Below are 20,318 nucleotides of genomic sequence, written 5' to 3' on the forward strand. Positions count from 1 at the left end.
GTCTGAATCCGATTCCTACCCGAAAAAGGCCCATTATATTTCACGTGACCTTGAGCGTTCTACACAGAGAAGCTCGGGAAAATAGTAAGCTAAACTCCTCTCCGTAGGCGGCTAGCTGGCCAGCTACATTGATTATAGGAAGGGTCTCCAGGTGCTGATGAAATCGGAACTGATACTGCCAGGACTATCAGTGGTTCCCTACGAAGTTATCATGATTAAACAAGCACCTCATTCTGGAGTTGTGACATTGTTTCAGCGCAATATTATCATCACCAAACGATCGTCACTTTCACTTGTCATGTCTATTTTGACCTCGAATGTCAATTTGTGACCGCTGCGTCGTAAGCAAATGCTACCCTGTCATATCTTCTCAACCTCGCCAGCCCTCAAAGACCCGCCTCCCAATTACGCCGTCCACAACCCAAGAACGCCAGAGCCATGCATCGCGCCCACTTCGTCCAGTTACAGAATTGATCAATGATCAGTCGCTTCTCAACATGCTGTCAACAAGATCTCCCAACGGTCCCCAGAAATCCTTCCCGCTTGCAAGGTTATGCTCGTCGATAAAGAGGACATAGTGCTTGAAGCTAGTATTAAGATGGGCTTCAAGGCCAAGCTCACGGATGACCGGGTAGTGGTGGCAGTAGATATGTGCGTAGACTCGGTACATACGCTTGAAGACCTGCCGAATCATGCTTGGGAATGATTTTGGGAAAGGGACACCTGAGGGGTATTAGCGCTAGAATGCATGTGTGGACAACATATCAAGTATACCAATTCTGCTGGGGAACACTGCCTCGTTGTCAATATTGCTCTGAACCCAGCCCATCAAGTGTTCGATGTAGGTCGGTGCGGGCATCTTGGTTGGTCGTTTGAAGTTTTCTGAATCCTGCCAAAGGTACTCGAATCTGATCGAAATCAGTATTACACACTTCACGGATCGGAAAATGCGTACTCATCCGTGGCTTTCATCTCGGGGCATGACTGTGGAGAGCAGAATTCGGTGATCGACCCGTACAGAAGATTTATGTGGTTGTAGAAATCGACCACTGCATCTGGTCAATCTCGGCAAGTAAGGGGGTTGTGTTCAACATCCTACTGTTCACTGCCAACCACTCGTTCTCGTCCTCGCCCTCTGGCAGCTTGACGATCTTTCGCAAACTGCCTCCTCCAAGTGTAGCCTCCGCATACTGTCGCAACTGGTAACTCGTGGTGCCCTTGTTGGCGTTGCGGGGTCTGAACTGGTTTCTTGTCCGTTGGTTACTAAGAAGGGGTTTTGGTGAGCAGAAAATTCCATTTGATAGTCCCGATTTTCCTTCGAATGGATCCTCATCGTGTAGCTCCGTTGGCACTGTCGATGTCGACTCGGAATGGGATAAAGTGCAAACAGGTGGCAAAACTTGGAGGGCCCGAGGGCTAAGGAAGTGGAGGATAGCCGCAACCATGGAGTATGATATGGAGTACTAACACGGTAGTCATGAAGGAGGTCATTGTACTTTATTGATCTAGTGTTGTGGATTTGGGTGTGTGTGTCTTGGTCTGGCTGGCATGCCACACGTTAGCAGGGCAATTGCCGGTTTAAAGCACCGCGTACCGTACCGTACTACTACCCACAGGCGCTACGTCAAACAGCTGCGGGTATAAAGAGAGCGAGAGATGGCAGGAGTGGCCGAATATGGGCGGGCGAGCGGGCGAACGGAAATACAGTAAATGTGTGCTCATTCGAGCATTGTACAGTAGGTTGTTGTTGACTTTTAGAGGTTGGCGGAGCAAAGGCGGCTAGGCGGCTGGAGCGTCTAAGCGGGTCTCAGTTCAACTCAACTCAAGCGCCAGCGAAGGTCAATGGATATGAATAAGTTTCTGTATACTTAGTTACCTGCCGGGCCGCACCTCAACTTGACGGCTCGTCTCCCATCCGAGGGCTGGGCTCGATTTACCTGCATCGCATCGCTTCATATCACTTCCCATCCCATCCCATTATGCTGGCAGACTTCGGCGACCTCGCCGTATTGTTGCTGCATCATCGAGCTCTAAGCTCCACCAAGATCACGACGACGAGGACCGCCACCACCACCACCACCCACATCACCACACGCTTATCGCACGCTGTTCAGGAAACCCTGCCCTTGAAATGTCGGCGGCACTGACCAATATCAGGGTCTTCGTCGATTGGGCCGAGCAGACAGTATTTGCCGGCGAAGACATTCAATGCCAGATCACTTTCAAGAACATCGCCAGTACTCCCCCGCCGAGAACATTGTTACATCCTCCCAATTCCAATGGTTCTCCATCGGTAGACAGGCTGAGGAAAACTGCAGTATCGCAGATCAAGGACAGTGCCAGCCTGAGTCCTCGCGCCCCGCACACGAGTAGCAACCACCGAACGACACTTTCACTGAACGTCCCTATCGCGCCTGTCGATCCACAGCCTGTCGTCTCTGCGCCGTGGAATGAAACTCCGCCCAGGTCTGCTCGTGATGGGAAGGCGCACAAGCGCTCCGTTTCCATAATATCCATTGGGGCCAGCGAAGGACGTGTTGACGAGTTCACAAGTCAGAGCAATGTATCTGAGAGACCAAGGGGCAATTTCAGAGGCCATGGGAGGTCCGCGAGTCTTCAGGTAATTCCGCGAAGGCATGGGATCAGTGGAGGCCCTCCTTCAGGTAAAACCTAGAATCTTGATATACATAAGTGTCTAACATCCGTAGCACCTATGAACCAAAGAACGTCACACCCTTCGCCGCTGAATTCTTTATTCTCGCCTCCAAGCACGGAGCAAGATAAAACCTCGCGGCGACAGGGCGGCGTAACTACCGCTCCTGGCACACCGAGGATGCCGGGTGCCTCGTCCGCAAGGAGAAAAGGCTCGGCATCTTATCCTCCTAACTTCAAATTTCCGTCCGTGACATCCCCATCTCCTAATGGAAGACCGAATGATTCTTTCGGAGCTTCGCATTTAAACCAAGAAAATAGCCGCCTACTTTCCCCTAGACCTCGAGAAACAGTGCCCGTGGTATCAGAAAAGATACCCTTTATGACTAGGGTACTCTCGCCCGCCAGCATGGCAGGTACACCTAGGAGCAGTGGCGAGTTCTACTCGCTCAGCAATAATTCAACGGAGACTATGGCTTCAGAGTATCTCCCACAGCAGCTTGGCCGAATCCCCTCCTACGGCGGTCATGCGAGGCGTTCCTCTAATCTATCTCCAATAAATCACCACCGTCCTCCGGAGACTTTGATGATGGGGTATGCGCAAATCCATGGATCTTTCACCCTCGACGCTTCGTTGATCAGCCAGGCCCCATTTGAGGAAGTGAAACGAAAAGGGGCTGTTGGTGGCCAGGGAGGTGGTGTTATTGGCGTGGAAAACAACAAGCGAGAAAGTGGTCTATTCCGAGGTCTTGGTTGGGGAAATTTTGGTGACTCACTTGGAGGCCTTCTTGGCGGCGGCGATCTTAGCAGTATGAAGGATATGCGTGGCATTGCCAGTTCTCGATCAATTCCGCTCCTCTCGACTCCTCAGTCCATCCTCTTCGTGGATCTGCAACTTGCTCCGGGTGAGAGCAGAATTTTCAGCTACTCCTTCAAGCTTCCACGAGGGCTCCCACCTAGTCATCGCGGCAAGGCCATCAAAATATCTTACAAATTGGTGATTGGAACTCAACGGCCCGGAGGCGCTAAGGAACAGCAGGTAAAGTCCGTGGAGGTTCCCTTCCGAATTCTTAGCAGCGTCAACAGTCACGGGGAAATCCTAGGTCACGACTTGATGTCTCCATACATTATCCTTCGCGATGAGGCCAGGGTTGAGACCATCGAGGCTCCAAATCTGGAATCTTCTGGAGAGTTAGAACCAAAAATACCAGCAAAGACCACCGGGTCAACGTTGAGCGATTTCCTCTCATATGTTGATAAGCTCCTTGAGAAGCCGCGGCAGAACTCCAGTTTTGGCCTATTCTCTCCAACCGACGAACTCAGCTCTCATCGCCACTCCTTCATACCGGAGCCTGTATCGGCTAAAGAGGCCATAGATATGGCCATTATGCGGAGTAACGTAGCCACCGAATCCCGTCAGAGCGCCAACAGATTCGAAATCGCTCGCAGCGGTAAGCGTGTCGCCGTCGTAATGCTAGCTAGGCCATCATATAGGCTTGGTGAGACTATATCGGCGGCTATCGACTTTTCGGATGCCGAAATTCCCTGTTATGCAATACATGCTTCTTTGGAGACATCTGAGAAGGTGGAAAATTCTATCGCATTGCGTTCGGAAGCTAGCATATTTCGTGTTACACGGAAAGTACATGTGTCCCATTCACAGTCAACGCTATTTGCAAGAAGGATCATGTTTTCACCTACAATACCTGTCTCGGCCACTCCTGAATTTATCACTAGTGGCGTCAGCCTACGCTGGAGGATTCGCATAGAGTTTGTTACTCCACGTCTGATTGGAGACCAAAACGCTGCTCTGGGATATGCGGATCTTTTGGAGGAGGTCTCCAGAGACCATAGAGGGGTCGTTCTTGCAGCTACAGAGGCCCTTGAGTGCGATAGTTTTGATATAGCGGTCCCTCTCAGGATATATGGTGCTTTGGCCGGTAATTCAGAGCGGGATGAGAGTCTCACTGAGGGACTTGTTGTATAATGGACGCTTCAGGAGCGTCCTAATGGAGTTTGTAATATATAGATATACGAAATGCCAAGCATCTCATACCGACATCTGTTCGCAAAACCAAGCATTACACAACCGCCGAGCCGCTGAAATATATTTCGAATTTGGTACGCCAAACCAGTGATATACTGATTCCAGTCATGCTCTACTCTTTGGCTCTTTCGATACCGGCTGTTACAGCTCCTGGTGTAGCATTTTAGCCTTAGGCGTCAAGATTTGATCGGTAATAGGAACCAGCTTTGTCGAGCTGTAGAACCGCCCATCGACTGCCTTTGTTTAAGTATCAGATAAGTTCCGATTCAATCGATTCCAGCACCACTGTGCCTTTGGATACTGCCCCAGCCTCTTCATCAGGTCCAAATTCTCCTTCCCAGATCCCTCCCAGACAAGCCTGCCCTGCAAATTAGCATCTTTTTCTTTCCTCGAATGTCGGCCTGAAAGGCCTATTTACCCGATGCTAAGAAATGGAGAAGACGAAGGAGGGATTTGCTGACCAGTGATCCACCGCTTTTAGGGCCCAGTTTCTCGTCTCCTCCTCCCTATTCTCGAAGCAATGCCAGAGAGCAGCTGCCATGTATGCCTCTGCGAGCGCGCCACTCAGGCTCTCCGCCTCGTACAGCCTGACCAGCTCCGCGGCCTTTTCCAGGCTGTCGTCCCGCAACCGCTCGGGGTCAAACGGAAGCAGCTGTTCTCGGAGCACAGCGATGCGAGCAAGGCGAGCATCTGAATCCGCACGGAGAGACTCTGGGCCGGAGCAGAGTGAGCATCGGCATTGGAATCCCCAGTGGGCGTGGATCACAGCCTGCCGAGCCGCGAAATCCTGCTTGCCGTCGATGTACGAGACGGTGATCTCGTCGCCCGGGTGGATCGCACGCGTGGCGTGGACCCGGTGGGTCAGAGACGTGCGGTCAAATGCGAAGCGTGCGTTCGGTCTGCAGTCGTGGTTCAGCCTCGCAGCTTCCGGGACGACGATGCCGAAGCCATGCTGCGATTTCCCAACCGCGGCGCTGAAGCCGTTCGTCAACAGCACGTCTTCCGTCTCGTCCACGCCGAAGTGGCCCGCCAGGTCGTAGAACAGGCTCTGGGACCGCCGCGGTAGTCGTGATACGGCTTCCCGCTGCAGCGAGAGCCTCTCCGTCTCGGGCAGGTGACGCATGGCAGATTCTTGTATCAGAAATACCGGAGTCGATGCCAGTATCAAGCTTCCTCTCCTAATGCACCATGTAAGCCCATGCCCCAACTCTGATCCTCTTTTTTTTTTTTTCGCATATCGTGTCAGCATACGTGATCGTGGAATTGCAAATCAGCCCTTTCCCCCGTCCGGCGATCTCCTGCTCGAAGAACTGCGGCGGTTGGCTTGCATCCGAAGAGACGAGCGGAGCAGGATTGGCGTGTATCGCATCTTCAACAGCGGCAATGCTCTCGTTCGAGGCGAGGATCGAAATCCCTCGGCCGTTGGCAAATGCTGGGAAGGTATAGATGCAGTACTCTAGTAGTGAAGCCGGCGCTGCGATGCAAGCCGACTTGGAACTTGGCGAGGCGTCAGTACTCGGGCTACCCGCCAAGTTGTCGCGGTAGGAAGACTGGAGTAGGTTCTCGGCTATGCAGGTGTGTTCGACTAGAGGGTTGCTGAACGGGTTTGCCTGGGTAGGACACAGCTCCGCCGAGGGGGGGGGGCTCGCTTGCAACAACTCCTGAACGTGGAGACGACATCGACCTCCAGTAATAAGCGAGCAAAGCCAGAGGCTCCGGAAGCCGAACCTCGCCAGAAGCATTATCTCGGTCGCTCGTCTAAGATAATTAATTGATGATAATAATAATAATAATAATAATAACAACAATAGAAATATGAATCGAGAGGGAAAGAAAAAATTCTTATAAGGTTGCCGACGGTGCTTGGGTAAAGGGGAGCGACAAAGCGTCGTTTCATTGTTGACATATGGCGAAACGGAATTGTAACATCGTGTTGACCTTGTGCGCGGAGATGGTATCAAGAGCTTTGCAGAAGGTAAAGCTTAGAACATCTCTTCTCTTCCTTTGTGATAAAACCCAGAGGGTATTTATTACAGCTTACTGAATTACTTCCCCCTTTTCTTTCTCTCTTCTCTTCTTCTCTCTTCACCTCACCAAGCGCACCTAACTGGTATTAACACAGTAGTCACCCCCACCCCCTTTTTTCTTATATATATATATATATTAAAAAAAAAAAAAAAAAAAAAAAAAAAAAAACAAGGTGCAGCGTGGAATAAACAGAATTTAAAATGGGTAAAGAAACCAAATCAAAATAAACAAAACGAGAAACACCTTGGAAAAAAAGAACAGGAGAAAGAAAAGGAAAAAAAGAAAAGAAAAAAATTATTTCGCACCAATCCTATCCCGCAGATAAAATCGCCTGCCTACCATCCCGTCCCCCCCCCCCCCCCCCCCCCCGCCAACCTTACCCTCATTCAAAGCTCCGAGACCAGGGCAAAATTCCCAAAGCAGGCAAGAGGCGAACCGAATGACATCTGCTCTCTGCTCTCTGCTCTCTGCGTAGTGTTGTTGGATGTGCTGGGTTGGTTGGTTGGTTAGTTGGTCGGTCGGTGGGTACTATACATACATACATACATATATATATATATATATATGCAGCTATCTATCTATCTATCTATCTATCTATCTATCTATCTATCTATCTAGGTATGGCAGCTACACACAGTGCGCTCGAGTCTGCTTACTTACTCACCTACTCACTTACTCACCTACTTACTCACCTACTCACTCACCTACTTACTTGCATGTGTGAACAAGCCAGAGAACCAACCAGATGATGCTGAAGGAGGGGCGATTTCGGAGGTGAGACGGACAGAGGCTGCAAGTGAGTGAGCCAAGTGAGTAAGTAAGGAAGTAGGTAAGTAAGTCTTGCAGTAGGTTTACTCGCTCACTCCTCCTTCGATACTAGGGCTGGAAAAAAACAAAACAAAATGATGTATGCCCCCAAGCGGATCACGAGAAGGGGTATGAATGGCTTGGCCATCATCATGACTTGACTGGATTTGGATGCTTGAATATTCATTTAATTAGGAGGGGGTATCGAGAGAATATCCTTCATTAAAGCTACCGACTTGGAACATCTCCCGTCGCCATATCCGACCACTGTTCCTCGTCCCTTCGGCCCCCACCCCACGCCACACCCCCACACCCCCACACCCCCAATGTCTCCAATCGCTAATCCCACCTTATCATCGTCGGCATTGCCTCAAGCTCCTTCTTCCGCTCCAGACTGACCTTATCAAGAGGCCCCATGACACGCATGGCCGCTTCACGATGTCTCATCCTCAGATACCATGCCACCAGATACAGGAACCCCTCAGCATTCTCCCACTCGTTCCGTATCTCCTCGATGATTGGGAGTAACGCGAAATCAGCCAGCGTCGGCCTCTCGCCTCCCATGTATGGCGCTTCCAAGGCATACCCTTCCCACAGCCTGAACTCTTTCTGAAACGGTTTGACGTGGAAGGGACGCGCGCGCCATTTCCGGAGGAGCTCAGAGGACTGCTGGAGACGTGTGAACTGGCGGGCGAGGTCGACCGGCGATGTAGGGGGCGGAATGGGAGATGACGGCCCGTAGACTGAGGAAATGTAGAGCATTATGGCAAGGTCGCCGACGATAGTAGATCTGCTGTGGTCGTTGTCGATGAATTTAATTGGGAGGACTTCGGGTATGTCGGGCGCGTCCTTGAAGGCACTACCGTCCTTCCAGGTGAAGGGCGGCGAGAATATCCCTTCTTCGTATTCGATACCGTGCTCAGCGAGGTACAGCTTCACACTTAAATCTGCTGTAGAGTCGCCGGATAGGAAGAGCTTCGGCGTGTTAGAGATATGGAGAACATCGAAACCATCACCATACACAGCCTCCCAATCAAACTCAGTCGACTGGTTTTCCTTGCCAAACGCCCGTAGCATTTTCTCGGCCTCAGGTGTACTCCCATTGATTACTATCCTGGCCTCGTCTTTGGTCTTCGCGGTGGCTCCTTGACCCCATATCTTCTGCTGGTCCTTGTCAAGGAATGTGCCAATCTGTCTAAATGTCAGAGAGATACGACCGCCTTGGTAGGCCAGATCTTCAGCCATCTTCTGGCTCGGCAACCTCTTGTCCTGTCGAATGCCATGCAGCCAGCGCATGTTTGTGGCCAGACCCATCTTGCACATTGAGTTGTGGGGTAGTAATGCTCTGCATGTCTTTCGAGGTTCCGCTACCTGGGCAGCAACTGCATCATTGGTCTTCTGCCTCTTGGTTCGGAAGACCATGGTCCTCTGAGCCCCAAGACTGACATTCGCAATGCATGTCTCTGGACGGATATCTAAGGTCTTGTCGGTGTGCTCCGAGATGTGGTCTGCTCCGTCTCGGTAGAACTGAATCAGCGAGTGGTTGACCGGGTGCCCCAGGTGCTTCTCGACTTGCGTTCGCACAAGCGAGACGGTGGTTGAGAATGGTAGCAACGGTGGAGATTCGTCAGCTGGGTGTCGATATACTGGCATAGTTCCATCTTTCGCAACCTCGCCCTGAACGGCGACAAGCCTTGGGACCTCGCCACCCTGGTGAGACATTTTTTGCCATCGCACCTCATCTCGGATAGTGGCGAAAGTACTCCGGGCAAGGTCCTCATCAAGGAGGTTCTTGATGATTTGCGTGTCACCCTCGCACAGTACAGATTTCTCATCGTCACTGACCGACTCGTGCTCCTCGACAGCGTCCTTCGCATGGACTGAGATGGCATCGCTGGAAATCATCGGCCTGTCCATCTCGGTCTCTGGCTTCGGATTCGAACCAGAAGTACGCGAGGGTTTCGCCAAGCTGGAAGCAGATGCTGCTGTCGCCACGATGGGATTTGGCATTTTCGAAAGTGCTGAAGGCGCCCGCAGAGAGGCGGAAGTCGAGGATGCTGGGCCTTTATCGCTCGACCCACTCGCAGTTGTCTTGGACGCATTCGACAGACGTCGCCTTGATTTCACCTTCGTCTTGACCCTTTCACGCTTCTTTCCATCGCCTTCAGTAGGGTTTGTTGGGCGCGGCAGACCGTCAGGGTCATCATCCTCAGTCCTGTGCGAGTCTCCAGGAGATTCGGTCACCTTGAGAGTCCGTGACCCCGAGACACTGCTGTTCGAAGTGGGTGATCTATCCGATCGCAAACTCAGACCGGACATCAAACCTTCAAGACCGAGAGCCTTGTCACTCGTCCTGGCACTCGTCCTGGCACTCGTCCTGGAAGACGGCGGCGGCCTCCTCCCGGTCACGGGAGCCTCCGCTTTTTTCGCACTTTTTCTCAAATCCTTCACAAGTTCTTCACTTGTTACTACTGCACAGCCGGTGAATTCGACCAGCCGGCGCAGAGCTTCATCGTGTCTTGCTTTACTTCGATACCCGAGACAATCTTCAATGATCGTGATCCCATAGCCATGGCGAGCCGCGTCCATTGTTGTCGCGAATACATCGATGTTGGTCAGAGCACCACAGATGTAAATTTCCGTCACAAATCTCGCCCGCAATATTTGCAACAGGGTTCCATCCTTAAAAGCCGAGTAGTAGCTCTTCTGCATGACCACATCCTTCTTGAAGTCAAATATCCGGATAGCGATCTCGGCGAGGTTTGTCCCTGGCGACATGGCCAAGACGACCTGGGGCTCCTCGTCCGGCTCGATGGTCAGATACGTCTCCGCTATGTCCTCGTCGTCCTCGTCATCCTCGTCGTCCTCGTCGTCCTTGTCGTCCTCGTCGTCCTCGTCGTCCTCGTCGTCGTCGTCCGAAGCTAGTACCGGACTGCTCTTCGCGGCCTGCCCATGGCTTTGCAATTCCTTTCCCTTTTCCTCCCGGGGCTTAGAAGACCTTCCACACGGCTCCGCCTGGTTCAGCTGCGCGTTCGTGATAACACTCTCACTGTCTGCGTAGGGCTCGTTGACTTTCCTCGAACCCTCGAAGTTGGTACGGATCCATATGAGATTGCCCGAAGGTCTGAACTCCGGAGCAAGCTTGGCAATCTTTTCCACGAATTCTAAATGGTTCTTCACACGCAGGGCGGCATCAGGAGCCAGGAAGTCATTCTGCAGGTCGAGGAGAAGCAGGGCCTGGCGAGTCTGCACAAAAGGCAGGTTGTTGGCGTCGATTTGGAACATTTCCGGCAGACTGAGGAGACTGAGGAGCACGCATTAGAATGATGTACGCATGTTTGAGGCACTCGAAAGATTGTGTTGCAAGAAGCTATCCGCATCCGCAAGGCAAGGAGCAGCTGGTGTGGTGTTCGGCATTGAACCGAGACAACGCATGCGACATGACACTGGAGAAGCTGCGGGCTTACATATATCTATCTGACCGATACAATGGTCTTATTTCTGCCTGTGTTCGCGTTCGTGGATCTGTTTCTGTTTTTTTCTATCTCAGTCTGATCTTGCAAGAGGATCGCAAGATCATTCAGGCCCCCAGGTTCACGGACAGGGAAAGGCGTAACGCTGCATTGTTGTTCGATCCTGTGGGCTACCGGCGCTCTATGCAGCTCCCTTGGATGAAGGGCGGAGGTGCATCGCAGGGTTGGATTTGGTTGTTGTTGCACATCTGCAGGAAGCGGCAGTAGTAGCAGCAGTAGCAGCAGTAGCAGCAGTAGTAGCAGTAGCAGTAGCAGCAGCAGATATGGATATAAGTCATTGTGGATGGCGGGCCGCGAACATCAAGACGCAAGAAGGTTTTTCCAGCAGTTGGGAGAAGGATTAACGACGGGCAGGGCAAGGGCAGGGCAGGGGGAAGGGGGAAGGGGGAAGGGGGAAGGAGGGGGATGGAAATCCGGATCCGAGGCGAAATGAGTGAGGAGTGGATGTGGATGGTGCAATTTACTACTTACCGGTAGTAGTTGTATCGGGTCCCGTTGTCTCTCGCGATTGCACTCGAATACCGGTACCGGGATGAGCCGACATCGGAGGGCTACTCCGTCAATCAACACCCGCTAACTTGACTGGGTAGTAGAAACGGTATCTCAACACCCGCTAGCTCAACTAGGTAGTAGAAAGGGATCGATTGCACACTGCCCTACCGGTAGTGGCCGGCCTCGCAGAGACCTAGTAGTACGTAGTACGTAGTAGAAGAGAGCCTGACTTGATAGCCCGTACTTCATACTACGTACTACGTACATACCGCTACCGGCACTGTACAGTAAAGCGCCAGAACTCTTAGGTGAGAATAACGTTTCCGGTACCCCATCCGATTTGGTCTCAGCTACAGCGTTGTACTACTATATACTAAGTACTACTACAGTAGTAGTAGTAGTTGTACAACTACGTACTACTAGTAGGTACTTCCATGTACCGAGTCCGAAAGTAAATAAACCGATACTACAGTACCTACGGAAGGACCTCCCGCAACAGCCGCTCCAACTCTCGAGAAGCCCTCAGCTCGCCACTCTGAGCTCCAGTCCGTACGCCTTGCTCTGTACCGTACCTACGAGAAGGACCAGGAGGTATACCCCGTATACTACTACCACCGACGGAGCATGCAAGGCCCGCGAGTTATGCTGGCCCGTTGGGCTGCGAGAGAGATGGCTACTGGTGCTGGGCACTTCTCAGCGGTTGCGGCATTTGCGCACTGCTGCCGGGGAGAACCAATGATAGAGAGATTCATGAATCCTTTTGCTGCACGCAAGACATGAATCTGCTTGTAGGCTTGGAGGGGCAGTCCGTAGTTACTGATACTACGTATACTCCGTACAGAGCAGAATCCCGCCAGTTGCCGATCACAGGGGGGGCGTTAGGTGCTTCTGTCTGTTGCACGGGCGGACCAAGAGCCCAAGAGCCCAGCCATCAGATCAGGATGCCGATATCGCGGGACTCGAGACGGGCACAGGCAACGAGCTCCAGGGCATTGCCACCACGCGACTCGAGAGGCCGAAGAGGTGGTCAATCGAGGTCATCTGTATGGAATCGATTGTTCAATTGTTCAATGATTCAACTATTCGATTGTTCAAAGGAAACAGATCTGGTATGGGACCGTCTCACTCCAAAGTCTCCTCCTGCGCCTCGGGGCAAAGACGGGTGATCGTTGATTCTTGGCATGGTACTGCCGAAGTGGCCAGATATGGACGAAGATGCTGGTAGTTTATCCATATTGCGACAGGACAAAGTAAGGCTGATGAAGATGGTGCTGGTCGCACGATGGTGGAGAATCCAAGAGATATCCATCTATCTCCCGGCCCAGCGAAGCAGAGAGAGTCAAAGTACGGTAGAGTTCTTCCCACGGGAAGAGATTCCTGTTGGCTACCACCAAAGCCTTCTTCTCCCAGTGCTGTACGTTGTAGTACGTAGTACGTAGTACGTTGTACGTTGTACGTAGTACTAGTAGTAAGTTCCGAGAGGCGAGGCTTACGGACGGATAGGTCCCGTTTGGTCCAAAGCCAGCATGTAAAAAAAAAACTGGATCAAATACCGGGTCTGCAGAAACTCTACCATCTGCCGTGCGGTTAATCGATACTTTCCAACGACGTTTTGGTTTAGGGAAATAGATTGAATTGGGAAAAGACTTTAAACCGTATTTCTCGTGACTACCTATAATGCGTAGACTATGAATTCCAGACTATTACTGTATTGCAAGACTACCGATACTGCAAGACGGCCGAAGGTCGAGGCTTGGCTAGCGTACATAGCCACAAACTGACTGTACAGTCAGATACGGTGTGAACGTGAACCAAACGGGCGCTTAAGAGGTTTGGACTGATAGAGGTCCAGGTCCAGGTCCAGGTCCAGGTCCAGGAGGAGCCCAGTCAATACCGCTCTCGCTACGCGCGCTACGCGACGCGAAAGCAGACACAATACAAAAGACGAACAGAGAGGCGTCTAGTTAAGCTCATAACTCCTTTCCCGTAGACACTTGACGAAGAGCTCCAAAAACGAAACGCGATGGCCCAAATGAAAGCGGTGGTACAGTAGAAAGTAGTTGTCACATGTGGACGAGCAAAACCGCCCGCCCCAGGCTCCATATGCCCCGGCTGTCTTTGACTGGAAGCTCGGGTACCCCGGTTTTGGGTCATGCCGTCCCACAACACCACGACACTGCACCTGTCAAGCTGTCCCGTCACTCATTTACAAGTATCGAAGCATTGGGAAAACGCCTCGCTCCATCACTATACCCCCTCCACTGAAACCATTCGTCGAACCGAGCTTGAAGAGTTGAAGAGGGAAGAGAAATACCTAATATCAAACAAAAGAACGCATCTCACAATCATGGCATCCCCCATCTACAAGCACTTCCTCGTCTCGACCCCTTCCCCTTTCGTCGTCCACGTGCAGATCAACCGCCCGGAGAAGCTAAACGCGTGGTTCGAGGAGATGTGGCTCGAGTTTAAAGTTGTCATCGACACGCTCTCCCACTCCCCCGACGTCCGCGCCATCGTCCTCTCGGGAGCCGGCGACCGCGCATTCACAGCAGGGCTCGACGTACAGATAGGCAGCGAAGTGGGCATATTGAAGCAGGTGCGGGGCGATACAGCGCGGAAGGCGGTCGGGATCAAGAGACATCTGGATGAGTTCCAGCATTGCATCAGCAGCGTGGAGAAGTGCGAGAAACGTATGTACCTGCCTGATACCTGATACCTGATACCTGCCTACCTACCTATCTACCTACCTACCTCCTCCTTTCCGTTCGCGGCTAGTCGGTGTGGGATCTTGGGGACGTCAATAGCTAACAGAGAATAACGTTCCAGCCGTCATCTGCGTCCTCCACGGCATCTCATTCGGACTCGCCATCGACCTCTCCACATGTGCCGACATCCGGGTCTGCACGAAGGACGTGAAACTGGCGGTGAAGGAAGTCGACATCGGCCTCGCAGCCGACGTCGGAACGCTCACCCGCCTCCCGAAGGTCGTCGGCAACTTCTCCTGGGTCAAGGACGTGTGTCTCTCGGCGCGCGTCTTCGGCGCGGAGGAGGCCTACCGGGTCGGCCTCGTCAGCCAGGTCCTGGAGACGAAGGCCGAAGCCGTCGAGGTGGCCTTGAAGATGGCCGAGCTGCTGGCGACCAAGAGTCCCGTCGCGGTGCAGGGCACGAAGGAGCTGTTGAACCACGCGCGGGACAACACGGTGGCGGACTCGCTGCGTTACACGGGTGTGTGGAACAGTGCGGCCATCCAGTCGATCGACGTCGAGAGGGCATTGCTGTCAGGGGTCAAGAAGACGAGGCCAACTTTTGAGAAGCTGTAGGTAGAAAGAAGCGGTGCGGTAAGAGCACGCTTCGGGAAACCATGTAATATACATGTATATAGACATACATATATGCCTACCTATATGTTATCCGCTTAATGATTTCACCGCAACACTGCACGCAAGAGTTCCGGACCATCCTTTCCCTTTCCCTCCCCCTTTCCCTTTCCATGGTCCCTTTCCCTCCCCCTTTCCCTCCTCCCTCTCCCACCCATTTATCCATCCACCCACCACCACCACCCTCACAGGCTCCTTCTCCCAGTCTCCCCCTCCGAGCTCATCTTCTTCTTTTTTTAAAAAAAAAAAAAAAATCAAAAGTCAAAAATCAAAAATCAAAAAAAAAGTCTCAAAAACCCACCACTCAAACCAAATCTTCGCCCTCTCCGCTCCGCCGCACAAGCACGCTCAGCGAGCGAGATTCCCTCAATGATACCATACCTACCTTACTTACCTACTCACCCATATACCTACCTACCTACCTACCTACCTTACCTACCTACCTTACTCACTCACGTAAACCCCACTCCACCCACCCGCAAAGGGGCCCCCGTCGCCGAACTTCGACCTGAAGTGAAGTGACAGACAGCTCGTCGTCGTCGTCGTCGTCGTCGTCGGTCAATCAGCTGTCTGTCCTACTCCGGTCAAGACGACCCCGGGCCAGCGGGCGAGGGCGTGTCGACTGAGGATCGCGTTCAGTGCCGGTGGTGCTGCAGTCGGAAGGGGAGACGTTAGTTTGCCCGAACATCGACACGCGGCGTTAAGCACGGCCGGCCTGTCCGGGGCGGCGAGGGTAGTAGCTCTTGATCTACCTTTGTGAAGGGGCCTGTATCGCCCAGGACTCGTCGACTTGAAACCAGCTTCTTTCACTGGCACAAGTTGCAAGCATAGCCGACCAACTACGATCTTATGCGTAGATCCATTGCCAAGTAAGGTAGGTAGGTAGGTACATGGAGAGGAACAGGTAGGAAGAGGAAGGGATTTGATGTCCAAGAAGGTAGGTCACTTGGGGTACTCAAGTTATCAATCGAGCTGCAACACCTTATCATGCTTTATGCCTTGTATTTTCTGCTAGCGATCAAAGTTTGTCTCTGGAGCACTCTCCGCTTCACCAAGTGCCCCTTGAAAGACTCTGGCAGATCATTAAGCCCCCCGCAAGAAAGCTCTTAAGATTCAAGGGCAAATCCTCCTATCATCCTTCATCTGAATGAAAGATCGACCGCGAAGGTAAGCCAAGAAGAGAACAAGTCTAGCACGCGTCTATCGCCGAAATGACTGTTGACAATGCGACCAAATCGTTCAGAGACACATTGGAGGAATCACCAACTTTGGTTGACACCGCCACCACCATTTTTATCTCACCAGTTCTCTGAAGTTGAGTTAGCAAGGTATCTATAGGGGAAAGAAAGGTGAAGATGCATACCTCCAGAGTTGCCAGGAACAGGAGCGGCAAGGTTATCACCACCAGTTCCAAAGTTGTCGTTGTCACCACCAGTGCCAGCCTCACCCTCCTCGATCTTAAGTGGCATCTGGCAGCGGACTGTTCACAAGTAAGCATATTTCATTCATGGTGCTCATGGTGGAGGCTCACCCTTGGTGTGGCCCATCTGGTCGCAGTTCGAGCACTTCACACGCGAATAATCACGGGGCTTTGAGCATTCCTGCAAGCATATTATTAGCAGGCGAACGAGTTGACCCGGGAGCAGGTACATAACTTAGACACGTGACCTTGTGCATCACAGTTGCGGCAGATGAGGACTCGCTCGTTGGTGCAATCATTCTTCGAGTGACCCTCCTGGCCGCAGTTGTGACAAGCACGGCTACCTCCACCGCCACCCTGTGGGCATTCACGCGAGAAGTGACCGACTATGGTAGGTCAGTTAAATAATAATTTCGGTGGAAGGAATCAGAAGCCCGATGTACTCACCCTCATTGCATTTCTTGCACTCAACGCCCTCGGCCGAACGGGGCTCTGAGCACTCTTTGGAAGAATGACCAGATTGCTTACAGTTGCGGCACGCAAACTTGTCAGGGCGGGGGTTGGGGCCTATGTTCGAGTTAGATTGAGGTTCGAAGTAAAGCAGAAGAAATATAAGGAACTTACAATCACGGATGCGATGTCCAGTTTCCTCACAGTTGTAGCACTTAACGACGGTGTGCTCCTTCTCCACCTTGTCCTGGGGGCAGTTACGCTGAGTGTGGCCGAGTCCATCACAGTTGCCGCACTTCTGCATTAGGCAGTAGACAGGCTCGCCGGCATCCTCAAGACGGGTACGGTTCTCCTCAGGGCTGGATGGCCAAGCATCATGCTCCTTAGGTGCACGTGGGTTGGGAGACCAGCGCCAGGTGATGGAGTAGGTCTTGCCGAGGTTGCCCTGGAGATCCATGTTGACATAAGTTGGATTCAATTCCTTCTCGATTGCGATAAGGTAGACAGGAACATCCAAGTTGCGGAAAGCCTCCTCAAGTTGAGGGTAGGTGACATCCGGGCAATTCTTGACATACATCTCAACAGCGTCCTTGAGCTCAAGGATCTCACGTTCGGCAGCGGCCTCTTTGATGAGAGCCCAAGCTTGCTCACCAGTGATGTCCTTAACATGGGAGCGATCGATCTTGCGGGGCTGTAATTGTTAGACTCTAGTATTCTTCGTGAGATAAGAAAGCATACCTTGTCACACACAACAACCTCATGTCCCTCCTCCTGGCAGTTCTTGCAAACGGTGGGAGGCTTGGATGGGCAATCGGCCGCACGGTGGCCTTGTTGCTCACACACACGACAAGTACCAGTGAATTCACGGGCAACAGCGGGGTTTGGGCAGTCGGCTTTTGAATGGCTTGGGATTGTCAGTGAATTTTTCCAAAAGTGAAGGAATATTTGGGTGTTATTAAGAAAGGCTCTCTAATCTTACCCCTCTTCGCCACAATTGAAGCAACCACGGGACTTTGGGGGTTGTGGGCAATCGGACTTCATGTGACTATAGATAAATTAGTAGGATTGATCGAGAAAGAATGTAAATGTGCAAACCCCTCTTGGCCGCAGTTGAAGCAGCCGCCACCGCTCCCACCACCGCCTCCATCACCAAATCCACCAGCACCGAATCCATCAGCACCGCCTCCATCAAACCCACCACCAGCAGCATCTCCATATCCACCAGAGCCGCCGAATGCGCCAGCCTCGTGGTTGCGAGCGTCATTTGAATTAGCACCAGCGAACTGGTCTCCATGAGCGCCACCAGATGCAGCAGCAGAAGGGAAGTTATTGGCAGGTGCAGCGTAGAAGCTGTTTGCAGCCTGGCCGTTGAATCCATTGATAGGTGGAGCGTTGAAGTTGTTTGCAACCGGACCATTGAAGTCATTTGCAGGCGGAGCATAGGAGTTGTTTGCAGCCGGGCCGTTGGAGATATGAGCAGGTTGATCACCCCAGCTACCAGCGGGAGCCTGATCCCAAGACATCTTGAGTTGTTGTTTGTTTTTACTTGTTTTTGTCTGTGGAGTCAAGGTACGATTAGCTTTATACTGCAACGGGTATGGATGAAGGTGAATTGAATGTAGAGCAGTGTTGAAATGGAAGGTCCTGGTCTTGGTCTCGATGTTTTAGATATGTTGTTGTGGTTAAGGGGACGAAGAGAGCACGGACTCCTGCCGGTCGATGAATTGGTGGAGGCCCGAAAGACCTCAGATATTGGCCAGCCAGGGGGAGAGCAAGGAGAGGGGAAGGGAAGGACGAAGGAGATGGAGGGGATGGGAAACGCGACCAGCAGACCCGGTGCGCAGAGCTGATTTTGAAGCTGTCTGACCTATGGTGAGACTGGTCGAGTAGGCAGGCAGCTGGGTGTAGAATAAGTTTAGCAGAACGTCGTAGGAAACGCGACGTGCCGCCAAACTCAAACAGAGATCGAGGGACGGGAAGTGTAGAGGAGAAGGAGGGAGTGTAGAGGAGGAGCAAAGTGTGTAGAGGAGAAGAGAGTGTAGATGAGGTTGTAGCGATCAAGGCTCTTTGTGAAAGACCTCTCAAGCCGAGAGGCGATTCGTGAAAGCGCAGATAGATGACCAGAGCTGGCAACCGTACGAAAGCAAAAGGAAAGGAAAGGAAGGGAAAGGAAAGGAAAGGAGCGAGGCACTCACAATTGACAGAGGGTTGAGGCTTCAATAGTAAACCTCGCGACAGAATCACGAGATGGATATCGAAGTAGGAGAGAGAGAGAGAGGGAGGAAGTTGAAGTAGCGGAGGAAGAGGGAAGAGGGAAGAGGGAAGAGGGAAGAGGGAAGAGGGGGGTTGTGAGAGAGACGTTGTAGGAAGGAAGGTCGTCGGAGAGCGAGGACGTGAATTTGTATGGGCGCAGAAGGCGCAGAAGGCGCAGAGGGCGCTAGTCAGGCTCGATATGGTCTGGTTGGCTGGTACTCACGTGAGTGTGCAGAACTTCCGAACGATCCCCCCTTTTCCAGTATGATACGTGTATTATGCTTGGAAGGGCTGCCCAAGGCAAAGGAAGTCTGTGATCTGGTCGATAGATACGTTTGGAAGTACAGACTGTCTCGAAACGAAACGCGGGGCCAGGGCAGGGCAGCTGGCCAGCTGTGCGGATATGAGGTGAGTGAGTGCAACCTCATCATCAACCTCAATTGACACCCCAACCGCATGGCTCACCAGCAGCTGGAAACTTCATGCTGGTGGACCACAACAGTTTCTCTCTCGGTACCTCGATTAGGCCCCGAGGGCCAGGATCAAAGCCAGAGTCGCGTATGCCAGCCTCAAATTCCACTCCTACAACTTGCTGACTTCAGACTGGTACGCAGCTTGCCCCTGGCACCCAGGCACAAGCAGGGCCATGCTGCACACATTTACCACGTATAATCGAGAAATTATATTCTCGACCTCCAGCCTTTGGACAGGAACGAGAACTGGCGCAGAAACCGACTTCCTCCCTCCAAAAGCAAGGTGGCAACGGAAAAAAGCATGCACTGGGGACAAGATACTGCGGCAAGCTGGGATGGTACGGCCCCTTGAGATCTAGACGCTTGACATTGCTTGATTCTGCAATGGATCTGCTTGAGGGCACCGACGGAATGCTGGGAGACGGGCTCCCATGCAAAGCTCATGCCGTTCAGTCTGCGGGTACCAGCCCAGCTTGCCGCATGGATCCTTCCTGCTGTATAGCGTATTGCCCATTCGCATTCTGCTGGATGGCATTCAAATGCCAAGCGGCTACGTATGTTTGAGCAGCATCGCAGCATCGCAACATCTTTGCGCTATTGAAGGAAAGAAATTTCTGTCTCTGGTTTGCTTCCGTTGTATTTAAAGACGACAAGTGGTAGCACAGCCTGGCCGAGTAGGTTGGTCTGCCAGAATCGCCCTGCCCTGCCCAGCCAGGGAGATACAAGACAGCACTCGAATCTTTCACTCGAAAGACTTGTTTGGCCATCGGGATCAGAGAAATAGAA

General features: G+C 52.2%; 6 protein-coding genes across 6 annotated transcripts; 2 read left to right on the top strand and 4 right to left on the bottom strand.

Annotated features, from left to right (window-relative positions):
- Window positions 1-481: 481 nt before the first annotated feature.
- On the bottom strand, window positions 482-1,491 carry L3040_000467 (uncharacterized protein; the record flags this gene model as incomplete). Its single annotated transcript, XM_066155166.1, has 5 exons — window positions 482-723; window positions 775-908; window positions 956-1,049; window positions 1,100-1,263; window positions 1,469-1,491. 5 exons carry the CDS (start codon window positions 1,489-1,491, stop codon window positions 482-484), a joined length of 657 nt encoding a protein of 218 aa, XP_066013213.1.
- A 640-nt stretch (window positions 1,492-2,131) lies between these two features.
- L3040_000468 (uncharacterized protein) lies at window positions 2,132-4,639 on the top strand (the record flags this gene model as incomplete). The annotated part of the gene is made up of 2 exons (XM_007292406.1): window positions 2,132-2,663; window positions 2,709-4,639. The coding sequence occupies 2 exons, from the start codon at window positions 2,132-2,134 to the stop codon at window positions 4,637-4,639; spliced, it is 2,463 nt and encodes an 820-aa protein (XP_007292468.1).
- A 484-nt stretch (window positions 4,640-5,123) lies between these two features.
- L3040_000469 (uncharacterized protein) lies at window positions 5,124-6,441 on the bottom strand (the record flags this gene model as incomplete). The annotated part of the gene is made up of 2 exons (XM_007292405.2): window positions 5,124-5,877; window positions 5,951-6,441. The coding sequence occupies 2 exons, from the start codon at window positions 6,439-6,441 to the stop codon at window positions 5,124-5,126; spliced, it is 1,245 nt and encodes a 414-aa protein (XP_007292467.2).
- A 1,432-nt stretch (window positions 6,442-7,873) lies between these two features.
- L3040_000470 (uncharacterized protein) lies at window positions 7,874-11,158 on the bottom strand (the record flags this gene model as incomplete). The annotated part of the gene is made up of 3 exons (XM_007292404.2): window positions 7,874-10,838; window positions 11,002-11,011; window positions 11,137-11,158. 3 exons carry the CDS (start codon window positions 11,156-11,158, stop codon window positions 7,874-7,876), a joined length of 2,997 nt encoding a protein of 998 aa, XP_007292466.2.
- Window positions 11,159-13,906: 2,748 nt separating this feature from the next.
- On the top strand, window positions 13,907-14,879 carry L3040_000471 (uncharacterized protein; the record flags this gene model as incomplete). Its single annotated transcript, XM_007292403.1, has 2 exons — window positions 13,907-14,249; window positions 14,386-14,879. The coding sequence occupies 2 exons, from the start codon at window positions 13,907-13,909 to the stop codon at window positions 14,877-14,879; spliced, it is 837 nt and encodes a 278-aa protein (XP_007292465.1).
- A 1,624-nt stretch (window positions 14,880-16,503) lies between these two features.
- L3040_000472 (uncharacterized protein) lies at window positions 16,504-18,329 on the bottom strand (the record flags this gene model as incomplete). The annotated part of the gene is made up of 7 exons (XM_066155168.1): window positions 16,504-16,537; window positions 16,592-16,742; window positions 16,804-16,923; window positions 16,981-17,497; window positions 17,545-17,710; window positions 17,786-17,851; window positions 17,902-18,329. The coding sequence occupies 7 exons, from the start codon at window positions 18,327-18,329 to the stop codon at window positions 16,504-16,506; spliced, it is 1,482 nt and encodes a 493-aa protein (XP_066013214.1).
- Between the last annotated feature and the right edge of the window lie 1,989 nt (window positions 18,330-20,318).

Source organism: Drepanopeziza brunnea (assembly GCF_022702325.1).
Source record: "Drepanopeziza brunnea f. sp. 'multigermtubi' strain 214-2 chromosome Unknown ctg1, whole genome shotgun sequence".
Taxonomy (NCBI): Eukaryota; Fungi; Ascomycota; class Leotiomycetes; order Helotiales; family Drepanopezizaceae; genus Drepanopeziza; species Drepanopeziza brunnea.